Raw genomic sequence first — 15,257 nt, 5'->3', positions numbered from 1 at the left:
GCTATTTGCTTGTTCTCTTTTTACTCTTATTTTTTTATTCTTATTTTCATTTTTTCTGGTACAAGGAAAATGTTCAAAAAATAGATCAGGGTGATGAACAACTACATGATGGTAATGTGAACAATCGATTGTATACTTTGGATGATTGTATGGTGTGTGAATAAATCTTAACAAAAAATGAAAGAGAAATCTCTAATTGAGAAAAGTTATCCCTTGGGGAAACTATCACAGTTACTTCAAAGCTGCTAAAGTTCCTTCTTTCCAGGTATATAAGCAACATTCCATACCACTAAACCCTCTCCTTTTTTAAAAATTTGTTTTATTGCGATATATTCACATACCATGCAGTCATACAAAACAAAGCATACATTCGATTGTTCACAGTACCATTACCTAGTTGTGCATTCATCACCAAAATCAATCCCTGACACCTTCATTACCACACACACAAAAATAACAAGAATAATAATTAAAGTGAAAAAGAGCAATTAAAGTAAAAAGGAACACTGGGTACCTTTGTTTGTTTTAAACACTCTCCTTTTTGAAATATTCTTCACTTCACTTCTAGCACACCAGTCTTTTCTCCTAACTCATTAGTGGGTCCTTCTCAATCTTTTACTGGTTCCTCCTCTTCTCTTCCACCTTTTCATGTTGGCATACCCCAGGGCTCAGTCCTTTGCCATCTTCTTTTCTCTAGGTGTACTAGGTGATTTCACCCAATATCATGGTTATTCACCCAATATCATGACTCCCAACTAGGAACCTGAACTCGACTTGGATATCCAACTGCCTACTCGGCATCTACAACTTAACATGGTCAAAATAGAACCTCTGTTTCCACATTCCTTCAAACCTATTCCTTCTCCAGGATGTCTTACCTTTACGTCTCAGGTCTTACCTTTACGTCTCAGAATTCACCTGGTCGCTCAGGTCAAAAACCTAGGAGTCATTCTTGACTCCTCTTTCCCCCTCCTCATATCCAAACTATCAACAGGTCTTTCAAAACAGAGACTGAATCCAACCTCTAACCACTTCGAATCACCTACCATCTAATCCAAGACGCTTGCTTGGAACACCTAATGACCTAACTGGTCTCTCTGCTTTTACCTTTCTTTCCTCTTCAGACTAATCTTCACACTGCTGCTCCATACTTCATACAGGTAAATCAAACTATGTCACTCCTGTACCCTCAACCCTTCTAATAGTTTCCTGTTACATATCCATACCAGGTTATAAGGATCTTGATGAACTAGTCGTCTCCTTCTCTCCTATTTTATTTCTTCCCACTATCCTCTTTTATTACTATCTTCTAAACTCATTAGCCTATTTGCTGTCCTTGAATATACCAAGTAAGTTAACATTGTAGGACCTTTTCATTTGCTTTTACCTCTGCCCAGAATACTCTTTCTCCAGATAGCCATATGACTCACTCTTACTTCATTAGGGCCTCTGCACATGCCATTTACTCAGACAGGTTTTTGCTAACCACTTTACTTCATTCCATCTGTATTCTCAGCTTTTTCTGTTTTAACTTTGTATTTTGGAATACTTTCAAACTGAGAGGACAGCTACAAAAATAATAGAAACCCCATACAGATCACTCCAAAATACCAACCCCTCCACCCGCAGATGTTCAAACCCACCAATTTTAACATTTTGCCGCACTTGCTGAATCTCTCTCTCTCCCTAGCTATCCATCGATTTTCTGAACACTTGAGTGTAGGTTGTGTACATCATGTTCCTTGAACACTTAATATTGCCAAGAACAAGTATATTCACTTATGTAACAAACTTAAGTGCAGTTGTCAAGTTCAAGAAATTTAACAAAGACATAAAGCTTAGATTAATCTATATTCAAATTTTTTCATATGTCCCAATAATGCCCCTTGGAGCATTTTCTCCTTACTAGATCCCATTCAGGATCATGTATTGTATTTAACTGTCATTATCTCTTTAATTGCTCTTCTTTTCCTTTTAATTGTGGGCACATTTATACAAAAGAAATTCTCTCAACTCAACCACTTCCAAGCATACCATTCAATGGCATTAATCACATTCATGATAGGGTGGTGCCCTCACCACTTTCCATTAATAAAACTTTCCCCATCTCCCCAAACAGAAACCCTACACCATTAGGCATTAATTCCCCATTTCCCCTGCACCCAGCCCTTAGCAACGTGTACTCTAACTTCTGTCTCTATGACCTGCATATTCTCTGATATTTTCTCTGTAGTTACCATAGGGTTTAAATTTAACATCCTAAATCTGTAACAATCTCGTTGACTGTAATACCAACTTAACTTCAATAGTATATACAAACTATGTTCCTATACCCCTCTGTTCCCCACCTTTATGTAGTTATTGTCACAAATTAAATATTTATACATAATGAGTCCCAAACCATTGATTCCTCATTACATTTTACTCCATTGTCTTTTAGATCCTGTAGGAAGTAGAAAGTGAAGCTACCAACCAAAATACAATAGTACTGGCATTTATATTTACCCATGTTTTCACCTGTCAGTGGATACCTTGTTTCCTTCATGTGGTTTTGATCTATTGTCTAGTGTCCTTTCCTTCCAACCTGCAGAACTCTTTAGGATCTCTTGGAGGGCTGGTTTATTGGTGACAACCCCCCTTGGCTTTTGTTTACCTGGGAGTGTCTTAATCTCTCCCTCATTTTGGAAAGAAGGTTTTGTCACACACAAATTCTTGGTTGGCGATATGCCATCCCACTGCCTTCTTGCATTGATGGCTTTTGATGCGAAATTGGCACTTAACTTATTGAGGCTCCCCTGAATGTTACATGTTGCTTCTCTCTTGCAGCATTTGGAATTCCTTCTTTATCTCTGACATTCAGCAGTTTGATTATAATATGCTGCTGTGTGGGTCTATTTAGATTTATTCTGCATGGAGTTTGAGCATCTTGGACATGTATATTCATGCATTTTGTTAAATTTTGGAATTTTTCAGCAATTATTTCTTTGAATATTTTCTTAGCCCCTTTCTGTCTCTTCTTATTCTGGGACTCCTACAATGCATATATTGGTACACTTGACAGTGTCCTAAAGGTTCTTCAGGCTCTGTTCATTTTTTTCATTCTTTTTTCCTTCTGCTCCTCAGACTGTTTTCACTCACCTTATCTTCAAGTTCAGTGATTTTTTCTTCTGCCAGTTCCAATCTTCTGTTAAACCTCTCAAGGGAATTTTTTATTTCTGTTACTGTGGACTTCACTTGTTTGGTTCCTTTTCATAATCTTTTAAAGTATTTCTCTAGTATGTCCCTTCCCAAGTCTGATCCTCCTTACTGATGGTTTCTAAGGCTTTCATCTTCTCATTTGCCTGGGCCATTGCTTCCTATATCTTTGTACGTTGTGTAAACTTTTGTGGAAACCTCGACATTTTGATATTTTAATGTGTTACTACTGGAATTTAGACTCTGATTCGTCTGTTCCTTAAGCTTGTATCCAACTCATGTTATGACAGAGCTTTCCTTCATTGCCAGTAACTAACCAAAAACAAAAAAAAAAAAAAGGAAAAAAAGAAAACACCTTTCCCAGTCTTTGCAGATTGACCTGTGTAAGTGTTCTCTCTGGGTTTATCCATACAATGAGTCTAGAGAACAACTTCAGGTCAAAGTGAAGGGGCCTCCCTGATCCTTTCTGCACATGTCTTGCCTTAGACATGCATACGTTGCCCTGGAAATTCCCCTGTTTACATAGATACGAATGCCCCCTCTTCCCTAGGAAAGTTTTGTCACAGTCCCAGGCACTGCACTGAATGGATGTCCTACACCCAGCAATCCCTTGCCGCAGGCAACAATGACTTGACTGTTTTCCAACAGCATTCTGTAGGAGAGTTCCATGAGCTGTCTTTTCCATGCAGGGCAAGCTCTGGAATGGCAAGTCCCTGAGGCCACCACCAGAGTTTGGCCCAGATATATATGATTCTAGTATATGCATAAAGTTCACTCTGCTCCCTACAGAAGCAGAGCAGAGATCTGCACTGGGAGCATGGGCTGGCTCCACACCGAGCCAGTGAAGGGTGGGGGGTTGGTCAGCTAGGGGGCTACAAGATCCTACCACTTTTAAGTGGGATTATTCTTGATTCAGCACTGCTTTGTTACTGCAGTACCTTAACTCTTTTCTGGAGGCTTGAGAAAGACAATTTGTTGGTTATTCAAAGCTTCTGTGGGAGGACAGAGCCCTGAAGTGTCTCACTATGCCATCTTGATCAGGACAGGGCCCTCCCTCCTTTTTTTCTTAACATCTAATATTATATATTTGTTTACATTTTGATTGTCTTTTCCACTGAAACAAAAGCTCCACAGAAGCGGATACATTGTATTGTTCACAGCTGTATTTCTAGCACACAGAATACCTGGCTGTTGCTAGGAGTTTAAGAAATATTTATTAAATGAATGAATGGTATTTCTATTCTGAACACTATCCAATCTAGTTTTGGGTTTTGTTATGCTTTAAAAAAACAAAAAAGAACCATAAAAATGTGCCCCTAAAGACAGAAATACAGTCAGCTGATTTTTCTCAAATGGCATGAATTTTATTAAAGAGGGGAGAGTTAATCAGTAGCACTGAAGCAATTACAGCACATTTTCAACACGATATCCTAACTGTTGTGAAATAAAAGAAAAGCTTCAGAATTAACCCTGAAAGTAAAGTTGCAATTAGTTTATTTGGGCCCCAAAATTTAAAAACTGGATATATATATATATCTATATATATCTATATAGATATATATAGATATATATAGATATATATACACATACACATATATACAAACAAAATACAGCAGTTTCATGGAATCAGTCAGGTATAAGCAGAAATGTCTCAATTACCCCACAATCCTCTTCCCTTTCTTCTCTTATTAAATTGTTACCAGTGAAGGCCCAGGCATCTACTACCTACTTAGAGCCAGCTTTTAGTCATACATGTTATATCTTGTAATCCAGTGCTGGTATTGTTTTCCACAGTAAGAAAAATGGCAACAGAGAAGTTTCACTGATGTAGAGTACTTTGCAGGTGTATCTATGTGAATTAACTGCCACTGTATATTACCTGCTCTATTCCATCAATATAGCTAATAGTACACAAAAATGTGAAAAATCCTACTATATAACAAATGTGTATCTTTATGCATAATTTGGTGGAAGGCAGAGCCTAATGATATAGAAGTCATCTCTTATTAGTGAGCTAAGGAATCTAAATCCTGAGAACTAAAGTAGCCAAACCTGGGCCATGGATAGAAGGCCAGTCCAAGTTCTCCTTGAGGGTGGCATACTGTTGGCAAAACAAATATGGAAACTCAAGTTGAGCCATTTGGCCTCTCTAGCAACCAGGAAGGAATTTAGTTCAGACTGCTCAGTTTATATCAACTTTCATTTGATGTTGACCATTGCGCTTTATGCTGTCTGATCAGGGAACAGAAGAATGATGAATACTACTTCTTATGAAAAGTTTCAGGCCTTGTAACTCCTCTGAAAATAAATAGTCCAAATACCAGTTCCATTTCTTTCCCTGCAGGCACAGACAGAGGAAAATTACTTAGCAAATATTTTACTCGGCTTATTCTCTACTTCCTCTTTACTTAGGAAAAGTTAACAGTATTCTGGATGTACATACAAAGGGTCAGCTTAGAGGGGCCAAGTTCATAATCAGAACTCAGTCCCTAAGTAACATTCAGCCAGAAAAGTACCCAAGGTCCAAGGGCTAAACATTCTTTTTACTATATTGGCAAACAAATTTAGCTGTTCAACTGAACAAAGTACTGTGAAATCAAAATAGGTCATCATTCCTACATTCTAGGAATTTAACATTTAAAACAAATTACACAGGAGCAGACATTATTATGTTATTTCCTATATTAAATATGTACCAACAGGAGTTACTATAATAATGAGACAATTGTATATGGTTTTTTAAACTAGTCTCATTATAGTCTTAGATCGTATGCATGCAACTAGAATATAAAATGAGATGATTCATAACCACAACAGCAAGAGTCAAACTATGAATAGTTATATCCTAGCAAAGACTGTAGAGGGTATGTACCAATAAATTCACATAAAAGTCACTGGAATGAACTCAGAAGGCAGACACTTCACTTTGACACTGTGGAAGCAGAAGACTTAAGATTTGGGAAAAAAGGTAAAAGTGTAAATTCTCTTGATGAAATTATGTATGCTTTATGAAATTGCTGAACATGATGAAAGTAAATTTATTTACCTGAATAGAGCTCAAGTTTACTGTCCTTTCTTCTGGCCATTCCTTAAAAAACAAAAACAAACAAAAAGTAGGGAAATATTTGGTTAGCAAATATCACCAGAAAATTAAGAAGGCGCTTCCTGTTTAATTCATTTGCTAAGTTCTATTCCTACCATCACTCATTTGGATTCCTTTTGAATAGATACTTATTATAACCCTCCAGATTTCTTTCTCCAAGAAGCCCAGAGAGAGGGGAAATAAAACAACAATGGATAAAGTGATCATCATTTTGTTAATCTATGGTTTCAGTTTTTTTTTTTAATTCTATACTTAGCCACTGGGGTGGGGATGGAAGAATTCAGTGAAGAGTTTTTATGAGGAATATGATACTTGAATTGAGTCCTGAGGGATGAAGAGGAAGTCTGGGTGAGGCAGACTTTGTATACATAGTTGTTTCCTTGAAACTGTAATTCTTTATCAAAACTAAGGCCTAGATGATTGATCTATTCCCTGGCTTTATCATCCTACTGAATGTCACTAAATCTAAGAACCACCAATTCCAAGAAATAACATTTTTTTCTACATCACTAAGGGAAAACTGACGATTAAACTATATATAACGCAGTGCCTTTTTAACACTTACGATTTTTAGTTTACAATGACTGAATTGTTTTATATATAGGGAGAGTTTATAATATATCATATTTATACAAAATAAAACGGAATGGGATGGTATATGGAAAAATACACAATACAAACTAAGCTCTATATTTAACAGTGACATTGTAATATTCTTTCATTAATTGTAAGAAAGGCAATATATCAAAGCTAAATGTCAATAAGAAGAGGATATAAGGGAGGGTTATGGGATTTTTTTCTTCTTCTTTCTTTTTGGAAGAAATGGGAATGTTCTCATATAGATTGTGGTGGTGAAAGCATAACTATGTGATTATACCAGGAGCCACGGATTGTACACAAAGGATGGATTGTATGGTGTGTGAATAAACTGTTTAAAAAAATAAACAGAAAACTACAAGTGCTAGAGAAGATATGGAGAAAGAGGTATACCTATTCATTATTGGTAGGGAAGTAGAACTGTGCAGCCCCTCTGGAGGGCAGTGTGGTAGTTCCTCAGGAAGCTAAGTAAGAAATTGCCATATGATCCAGCAATCCTGTTACTAGGCATACTCAGAAGAACTGAAAGCAGGGACACGAACAGACATTTGCACACCGATGTTTAAGGTGGGACTATTCATGACTGCCAATGGATGGAGGCAGCCAAGGGTCCACTGACTCATGAGGGGAAGGGCAAACTGTAGTATATATCTAGGATGGAATACTGTGTGGCTGCAGAAAGGAATGAAGTTGTGAGGCATGCAGTGACATGAATGAACCTTGAGGACATTATATTGAGCAAAATAAACCAGAATCAAAAGGACAAATATTGTATGGTCTCACTAAATATAAACTAACTATAATTTGCAAACTCTGAGAGTTAAACTCGAGAGCACAGATTATCAAGAGACAGCAAGAGGGCAGAGATTGGTCAATAGATGATGAAGGAGTATACAATGTTTAACAAGGTTGGTTGTAAAGGTTCGGAAATGGACAGCACAATACTGTGTGCTGGCAACACAATACTGAAAGTATAATTAACAAAGCTGAGTGTGAGCATGGTTGAAAGAGGAAGGCTAGAGTTGTGTATGTCACCAAAAGGAAAGCTAGAGGATAAAAACTGGAACTGCACAACTTAGTGAAACCTAGAGTGGACAATGATGGTGCTTAATCATACGAATATAAGGAACTTCTTACATGAACTAGAACAAACGTATTACAAGGTGTTAATAATAGGATGTTAAACGGGAAAAAATACAACTAATGTAAACTAAGTTCCACAGTTAACAGTAACAATGTAATATTCTTTCATTAATTGTAACAAAGGACTGTCCTTGCCCCTCCTCCCTTCTCCCTCGGCCTCAAATATAAGAGCTCTTCAAGGCTGCAATAAAAAATGGCCTCCAATAAAACTACATTCCAAAAAATGTGAAACAGAATGGAAAGAGTAAAAAAGTTGCAGAGGCAGAGACCAAAGAATTTCTGGTGGAAAAAGTACTGGATCGACTTGTAGTGAATGGGAAGGTGGAGCATTTCCTGAAGTGGAAGGGATTTACAGATGGTGACAATATTTGGGAGCCTGAAGAAAATTTAGATGCCCAGAGTTAATTGAAGCATTTTTTAATACTCAAAAAGCTGGTAAAGAAAAAGATGGTACAAAATGAAAATCTTCATCTGACAGTGAATCTGATGACAGCAAATCAAAGAAGAAAAGAGATGCTGCTGACAAACCAAGAGGCTTTGCTAGAGGTCTTGATCTTGAATGCATAATTGGTGCCACAGACAACAGTGGAGAATTAATGTTTCTCGTGAAATGGAAACATTCAGACTTGGTGCTGTCAAAAGAGGCACATATGAAGTGTCCTCAAACTGTAATTGCTTTTTATGAAGAGAGACTAATCATAACAAAGTTACTATACTAAAGCTAAATGTCAATAACTGGGGGATATAAGGGATTTGGGATTCTTTTCTTCACAAGAAATGAGAATGTTCTCATATTGACTATAGTGGTGAATGCATAACTATGTGATTATACTAAGAGCCACTGATTATACACTTAGGATGGATTGTATGGTGTGTGCACAAAACTGCTAAAATAAATAAATAAAGTAAATAATTAAATAAATAAAGAAAAATAAACAAAATGGTAAAAACATAAAGCCAGAAGCTGAAAACAACAAAACCTGGGAGAGAAGGGAGAGACCAGGAGACGTCACCATGTTCTTGGCCACGTGACAGAGGAGCTGAGGATCGCCGGTAGCTGGTCTTTGGGGACAAACCATTGCCTGCTGATGCCTTGATTTGGACATTTTCCCAGCCTGAGAACTGTAAGCTTGTAAATTAATAAATCCACATTGTAAAAACTAACCCATTTCTGGTATATTGCATTTCAGGAACTTCAGCAAACTAAAACATAAAGTAAATTGGTAAAGGTATTTCTAAAACTTCCCATTCAGTGTCCAACTCCACTGAATTATTTTTCTACTCAAGAATCATGGATGTCTGTTTTGCAACACAGTATCATCCTCAGTGCCATAAAGAGTGTGGCTGAGAGGATTATGGGAAGATGGCAGAGTAGTAAGCTCCATGAATCAGTCCTTCCACCAAAATAACTATGAAACTGGCAGGAACTGTCCAAATCAACTATTTTGAAACTCGGGAGTCTAGTCGAACACTATGCAACATCCAAGGAGGAGCGGGAGGAAAAGATGGAAATTGCTGAAATGCCAGAGAGTTTCATCTTTCCTGCAGTGGCTACTATCACCCACTCCTCAGTTTTGTGGTGGGCAGCAGTGGGGACTGCAGATCTAACTCAAAGCACAGCTTGCTGGTACAGGATGATACTTGAAGACCTAGTCCTCCAAACTCTGGGTGGGGGTAGGGTGCTCCGACAGCTGATCACAGCTTTTGAATGGGCTACACCAGATGGCTGGGGGCCAGCCATCATTCCAACCCCCCTCGGGCAAATGCAGTAGAGGAATCTTAAGGGTAGTAATCTTCCTCAAAACAAGCGTGATGCCATCAACATGGTGACATAATACATTCCCTGGAAAAGTCTCCCTTCAGAATCAACTAATAAAAGGACAAAAATCAACTGTTTGGGGAGTAGGATGAGGCCCAGGGCTGCAGCTCCAGCTTCGGTTGGGCAGCAGCTGAGACAGCAGTTGAGACAGCCACTGCGGCTGTGCCCCCACCTCCCCACCCAGATTAGGTCCAGCAGTTCTGTGGCTGCCACGGCCCCGCGGGGGCGGGGGGGGGCAGGGGGAGCGGAGTACCTTGTCTCTCCCCACCCCATCACTGCCTTGCAGGAGGCACCACGACCCTAGTGGAGCCCACAGCACAGGCTCAAGTCCCCGACTCCCAGCTACTGGCATAAGCGGCCCCTTGACTGAGCCGGGGGTGGAGAGGTGGGGTGGGGGAGTCGCCACCGTCTAAATCCCCACCTGTCACTGAACCCCACCTCGCCGACCCAAGCTGACCACGGAGTGTGCGAACGACCCAGCCACAATTTTCTTCCTCCCCCCACAGCCCCGGAAGATGGGGAACTGCCTCAAATCCCCCACCTCAGATAACATCTGTCTGCTGCACAAGTCTCAGTCTGACCAGGCTAGCTTTGGCAAGGGGACCGAGCCGGATCAGGAGCCTCCAGCGTCATATCTGGAACATGTTCCAGTTCCACTCTATCATCCAACACCTAGCCAGACTTGACTTGCAACACAGCTGACTGACAAGGAACAAATAAGGATAACTCAAAGAATAGGCCTTATACAGCATCTGCCTAAAGGACTTTATGACCCTGGAAGACACGGATAAGAAAAAAGGATTCGGGAGTGTGTGATGTGTATGATGGACTTTGTTTATGGGGACCCAATTAGGTTTCTGCTGTGCATGCACATCTATCACCTGGACTGTATAGATGACTGGTTGATGAGTTCCTTCACGTGCTCCTTCTGCATGGAGCCAGTTGATGCAGCACTGCTTTTGTACTGTAAGACTGGGCCAGGGTCTCTCCTCTGACACTTCAGTGAACCATCATTTTCGGTGGTTTTGAGCTTTTGTCACTGAGCCCAAAGAGCCAGGGATTAGGAATTAAGAGCATGCACAAAAGTTTCTTAAGAATGGTATTTTTATGTAAAGCCTTGACCCAGTGTTTAAAATATATAATTGTATTTAGATCTCATTACTGCTCCAGTACATAGGAATTGTGTAAAGTGTTAAAGCATCTGTATATGTTGAAATTGTGTATGTGGAAGATTTAATTAGGAAAAAGACACTGATTATTTTTTCTAAATGAAATAATTCTTTTTCCCTTCCTCCCCCCCCCCAACAGTAATTCTTTTATGAAGTTGCTGGCTTTTGGGTCAAGGTTTTATTAAAAGCTACATTTTATAACACTGGCACAAAAAAGTAGTTTTAAGCTTGTGTGCACAGTTCTTTTTTTCCACTGGAAATGGAATCCATTGCCTTAGGTCTTTTTAAATAATGTATTATTATTGTTGAGGCTGGCTCTACGCTTGAGAACCAGTTTATAACCTGTTTAAAGTGCTATATTCTGTTTGCAGTTAGGAAATGCAGAATTCAAAGTGATCTCCTAGCTTCTAAGCAAATTAGATGCACTATCCCTTTTCTATGAAAAATTAGCTAATGGTTAAGAAACCAATTGTAATAAAGTAGGGTTTAATAGTACCCTTTCCGTTGTGTTTTATGTAATTATTTTGGTTGTTAATATGGTGATTAACTTTACTTACTTTTAATTAAAGTCAAGGTAAATTTTAAATGTTAAGATTTCTGATTTATGAGCTCGAATTACGCCACCATACTAATGTAAAAATTAAAGTGGCATGGGGTGAAACTTAAAGAGAAAAAAATGTTCCTCAGTGGTAACAATTTTGATTTATTCTTTTCCCTGTGCCCTTCCTCCCTGTTGTCTTGAACCATAGCAAAAGGATACTGCATCTCTCATTACTGTGGTACTGAAGATATATAAAGTTATATAAAATGCATCTTAGTCTGTTTCTTGGAAACATATGTTAAGTCCTGCTAGCTCACTGACAGACAAATGTCATACATAGGCAGAGAGAATTAAGATCAATATATTTCATGTTTTGTAAACAAATGCACAGTTTGTATAACTATAGACTTCATAGTTGTGATCTCAGAAAAGGAATTCCACCTTTATCTTTTCTTGGAGTTAATGTAAGAATACTCAATTTCTAAGCTTTCGAAGCATTTTCAATAGAGATGGTCTAGTAAAGATGTAGTAGTAATGTTTTATCCATTTAGCATGCATTTACTTTTCCTTATGTATTCTCAAAGGTGATTTATTTGTTCAGCTCAGTGATATTACAGCTGAAAAAAAACCACTCATTAGCAAAAGGAGAAGCAGTCGCAACCTAACAAAGAAATCAGAAATTTACCTTATTACTTTATATTGAGTTGAATATTTGACTCTTAATACTTTTCTACATACAAAAACAAGTATCTTGAAGGTTCTTCATAATTGCATTATAGAGGAATTCAGTATGTCATAAGTACTTTCTAAAGATTTGACATTTGACTGCAGTATCATATGTTGGTTAATTTCTTTTGAGGCCCATGATGGAATGACTTAAAGACGAAATTGAGAAAAGTTGAAAGGCATTAGAATATTAGGTTCTGTTAAATTGTTATACGTATCTTGCTTCTTAAGTTTTTGTTCATTAATTTATATCTACCCAATTACATAGAGCAAATTTAGATGAAAAAAATCAATTGCTTGGAACTCTGAAGGACAATAGAGACTGGAGAAGGACTCCTCCACAAATGCTGAATTGACAAAAAAGAAAGACAAAACACCAATAAAAGAACATGAGATCTACAACCTATACATGCAATCCAGACACCTCACTCTCACTCAGTCCTGTGCAGCTTAAGAGTCATACAATGGCGGCATGGACCAGGTACCTCCTGTCATGGACACAGACCACAGAGTTACAACAGCAGCAAGCAAAGACCCCACACATAACCAGGCACAGGAGACCAAGGCTGCAGAGACCAAGGGTAGAAACCAAGTAGCTGGAGAGCACATGCTTACAAAAGGGCCCATGGAAATTAAAAAGACCACAGCAGAACTATGGGCAAGACGTGCACGCACCCAGCCTGGTCTGTGATTGTTGGAGCAACTAAACAATAACAAAAAGGCATTTTTAAACATTCACACCATCAGGCACTCCAAGACAGGATACACTTGGGAAGTTACTGGAGGGAGAAAAGACTCACAGGAAAAAGAAAGAGCAAACTGAACTGCTCTAAGGCAATCTGGGTTCCAGGACAGAAAAAGTATAATGAAAAGGGGGCTCTGAGCATGGGAGAGTAGTTAAACTAATCATAGGTACTAGGGAAAAAATTCTGCACAAAAACTGAGCAAATCAGGATTCCCACAGAATGACCAGAGGAAAGGAAGCTTTCTCCTGTAGGCATAACAATCACAAAAAAAGTGCAATCTTAAAAGTTGGACCACATATTTAGGGCAAGAAACAGATAAGGAAAACGTGAAAAAATCTGAACAGTTAAACGCAGGCTACTCTAAAGGTTCAATATAAGCTGCACTAAGTGTCAAAGATGAGCTTAACACATAACCATTCCACAATAAAACACTAGGCAAGAGGGAGAAACTGACCTTCGGGATTATGACATCAAACTAATCAGGTGCCCAGATATCAGCAAAAAACTAAAGGCCATACTAACACACAGGAATATATGGCCCAGTCAAGGGAACAAATTAAAACTTCAGAGGAGACAAAGAATTTGGAACAACTAATCAAAGAAGTTCAAACAAATTTCCTAAATCAATTAAAAGAGATGAAGGAAAACATGGATAGAAATAAACTAAATATGGGTAGGGAAGGAGGTGGGGCAAGATGGCAGCATAGGGACATGTGGAATATAGTTATTCCTCTAGAGCAACTAGTCAATAGCCAGGAACAACTAGTAAATAGTCTAGAACAACTGTTTGGGGACACCTGTGACCAGACACACATCATACACCAGTCTGGAATAGGTGGAATGGCTAAGATAGCAGCATAGAGCTGTAAGCAAAGCTCCCCCACTGGCATGGCAGGCTGAGTTGTAACACTTCCATGTGGAAGAAAGAAGCAGTCTACTATGTGCAAGGGAAAGCAACTCAACCAAGCTCCAACTGTGGTTATAATTAACAAATCTGGACTACTGAATAGAAGCTACAGGCACAGATAAATCCAGAGCAAGCAGGAAAGGAACCCTGAGGTCTCTCCTGGCAGAGAGGAGGCAGGACTGATGGAAAAATAAAGAGGCTTCTGGAGAGGGGTGAATTTAGAATACTGGAAAATGGATGTGACCCCAAAAAAGGCACACATAGCACCGGGAACCAACTCCAGTAGACCATCAAAACTGTGGGTGGGGGCTGGGACTGACTCTGAAAAAGGGAGTTCCTTCTTTTTCTTTTTTTTCCCTCATTCTAAGTAGCTCATTAGAGGAAACTTCAATCATTTTCAATTGTCAGCATTGACCCAGGCAAGGGTGGAGTTAAGAGAGTCAGAGAGACAAAGGAAGAACTCGAGTGTACGAGACAATTTCCTAAAGGGTGTATCTTCCATAAGAAAAGGAGGGGTGGGTCCCAGTTCAACTGGCTGCCCTCCCTCAGAGAATTCAGACCCCTCGGCCTTGGGGAAAAAGAAAACCCAGAAACAACTTAAGCTTGGCTTCTGACACCTTCCACCTCTGGCTGGGTCAGGGTCCGCTGAGAATTAAAGGCACCAAACCTCTTTATGTTGGTGGGGAGCTGTGGACTGACAAGTGCCACCTGCTGGGCAGGATAGGAAAAGCAGAGTCTAGAGACCTCACAGGAAAATAGCTCTAATCCTCAGGGAAACATGATACTGATTACACCCTATTCCTGAGACCTGGGCCCGTCTGGTCTGAGAAAATCTGATTGGGGTAATCAAGGAAACCAAATACTTAGACAACAAAAATTTATGAGTCACACTAGGAAAAACGAATATATGGCCCAAAGGAACAAACTTACACTTCAAATGAGGTAGGAGTTGAAAAAACTAATCAAAAATGTTCAAACAACTATGCTAAATCAAATCAACGAGCTGAAGGAAAATGTGGCAAAAGAGATGACATATATAAAGAAGACACTGTTTGATGATAAAGAAAAACTCATGAACTTGAAAAAACAACTGGCAGAACTTACGGGAATGAAAGGCACAACAGAAGAGATGAAAAACACAATGGAGACATAAAACAGCAAAGAAGAAGAAAGGGTTCATGAACTAGAGGGCATAACACCTGAAATCCTACAAATAAAATAACATATAGGGAAAAGAATTGAAAAATATGAGCAGCAGCTAAAGGAACTGAAAGACAACATGAAGTGCACAAATATCTGTGTCATGGGTAT

At 39.0% G+C, this 15,257-nt stretch overlaps 1 protein-coding gene and 1 pseudogene across 2 annotated transcripts in view; one reads left to right on the top strand and one right to left on the bottom strand.

Annotated features, from left to right (window-relative positions):
• Positions 1-5,431: 5,431 nt before the first annotated feature.
• LOC119524191 (centromere protein I-like) overlaps positions 5,432-15,257 on the bottom strand; it is a 96,983-nt gene continuing 87,157 nt past the window's right edge. Inside the window, exons 19-20 of one of the 2 annotated variants that reach the window (XM_037822832.1) lie at positions 6,242-6,283; positions 5,432-5,533 (exon numbers count right to left, since the gene is read on the bottom strand). In XM_037822832.1, the coding sequence (XP_037678760.1) occupies positions 5,432-5,533; positions 6,242-6,283 (144 nt within the window). The remainder of the gene's footprint in view (positions 5,534-6,241; positions 6,284-15,257) is intronic. The other variant, XM_037822833.1, reaches the window with a different exon arrangement.
• LOC119523972 lies at positions 10,364-10,852 on the top strand (annotated as a pseudogene).

The sequence above is a fragment of the Choloepus didactylus genome, chromosome Y (assembly GCF_015220235.1).
Source record: "Choloepus didactylus isolate mChoDid1 chromosome Y, mChoDid1.pri, whole genome shotgun sequence".
NCBI lineage: Eukaryota > Metazoa > Chordata > Mammalia > Pilosa > Megalonychidae > Choloepus > Choloepus didactylus.
This window is presented reverse-complemented; position numbering and strand designations above follow the sequence as displayed.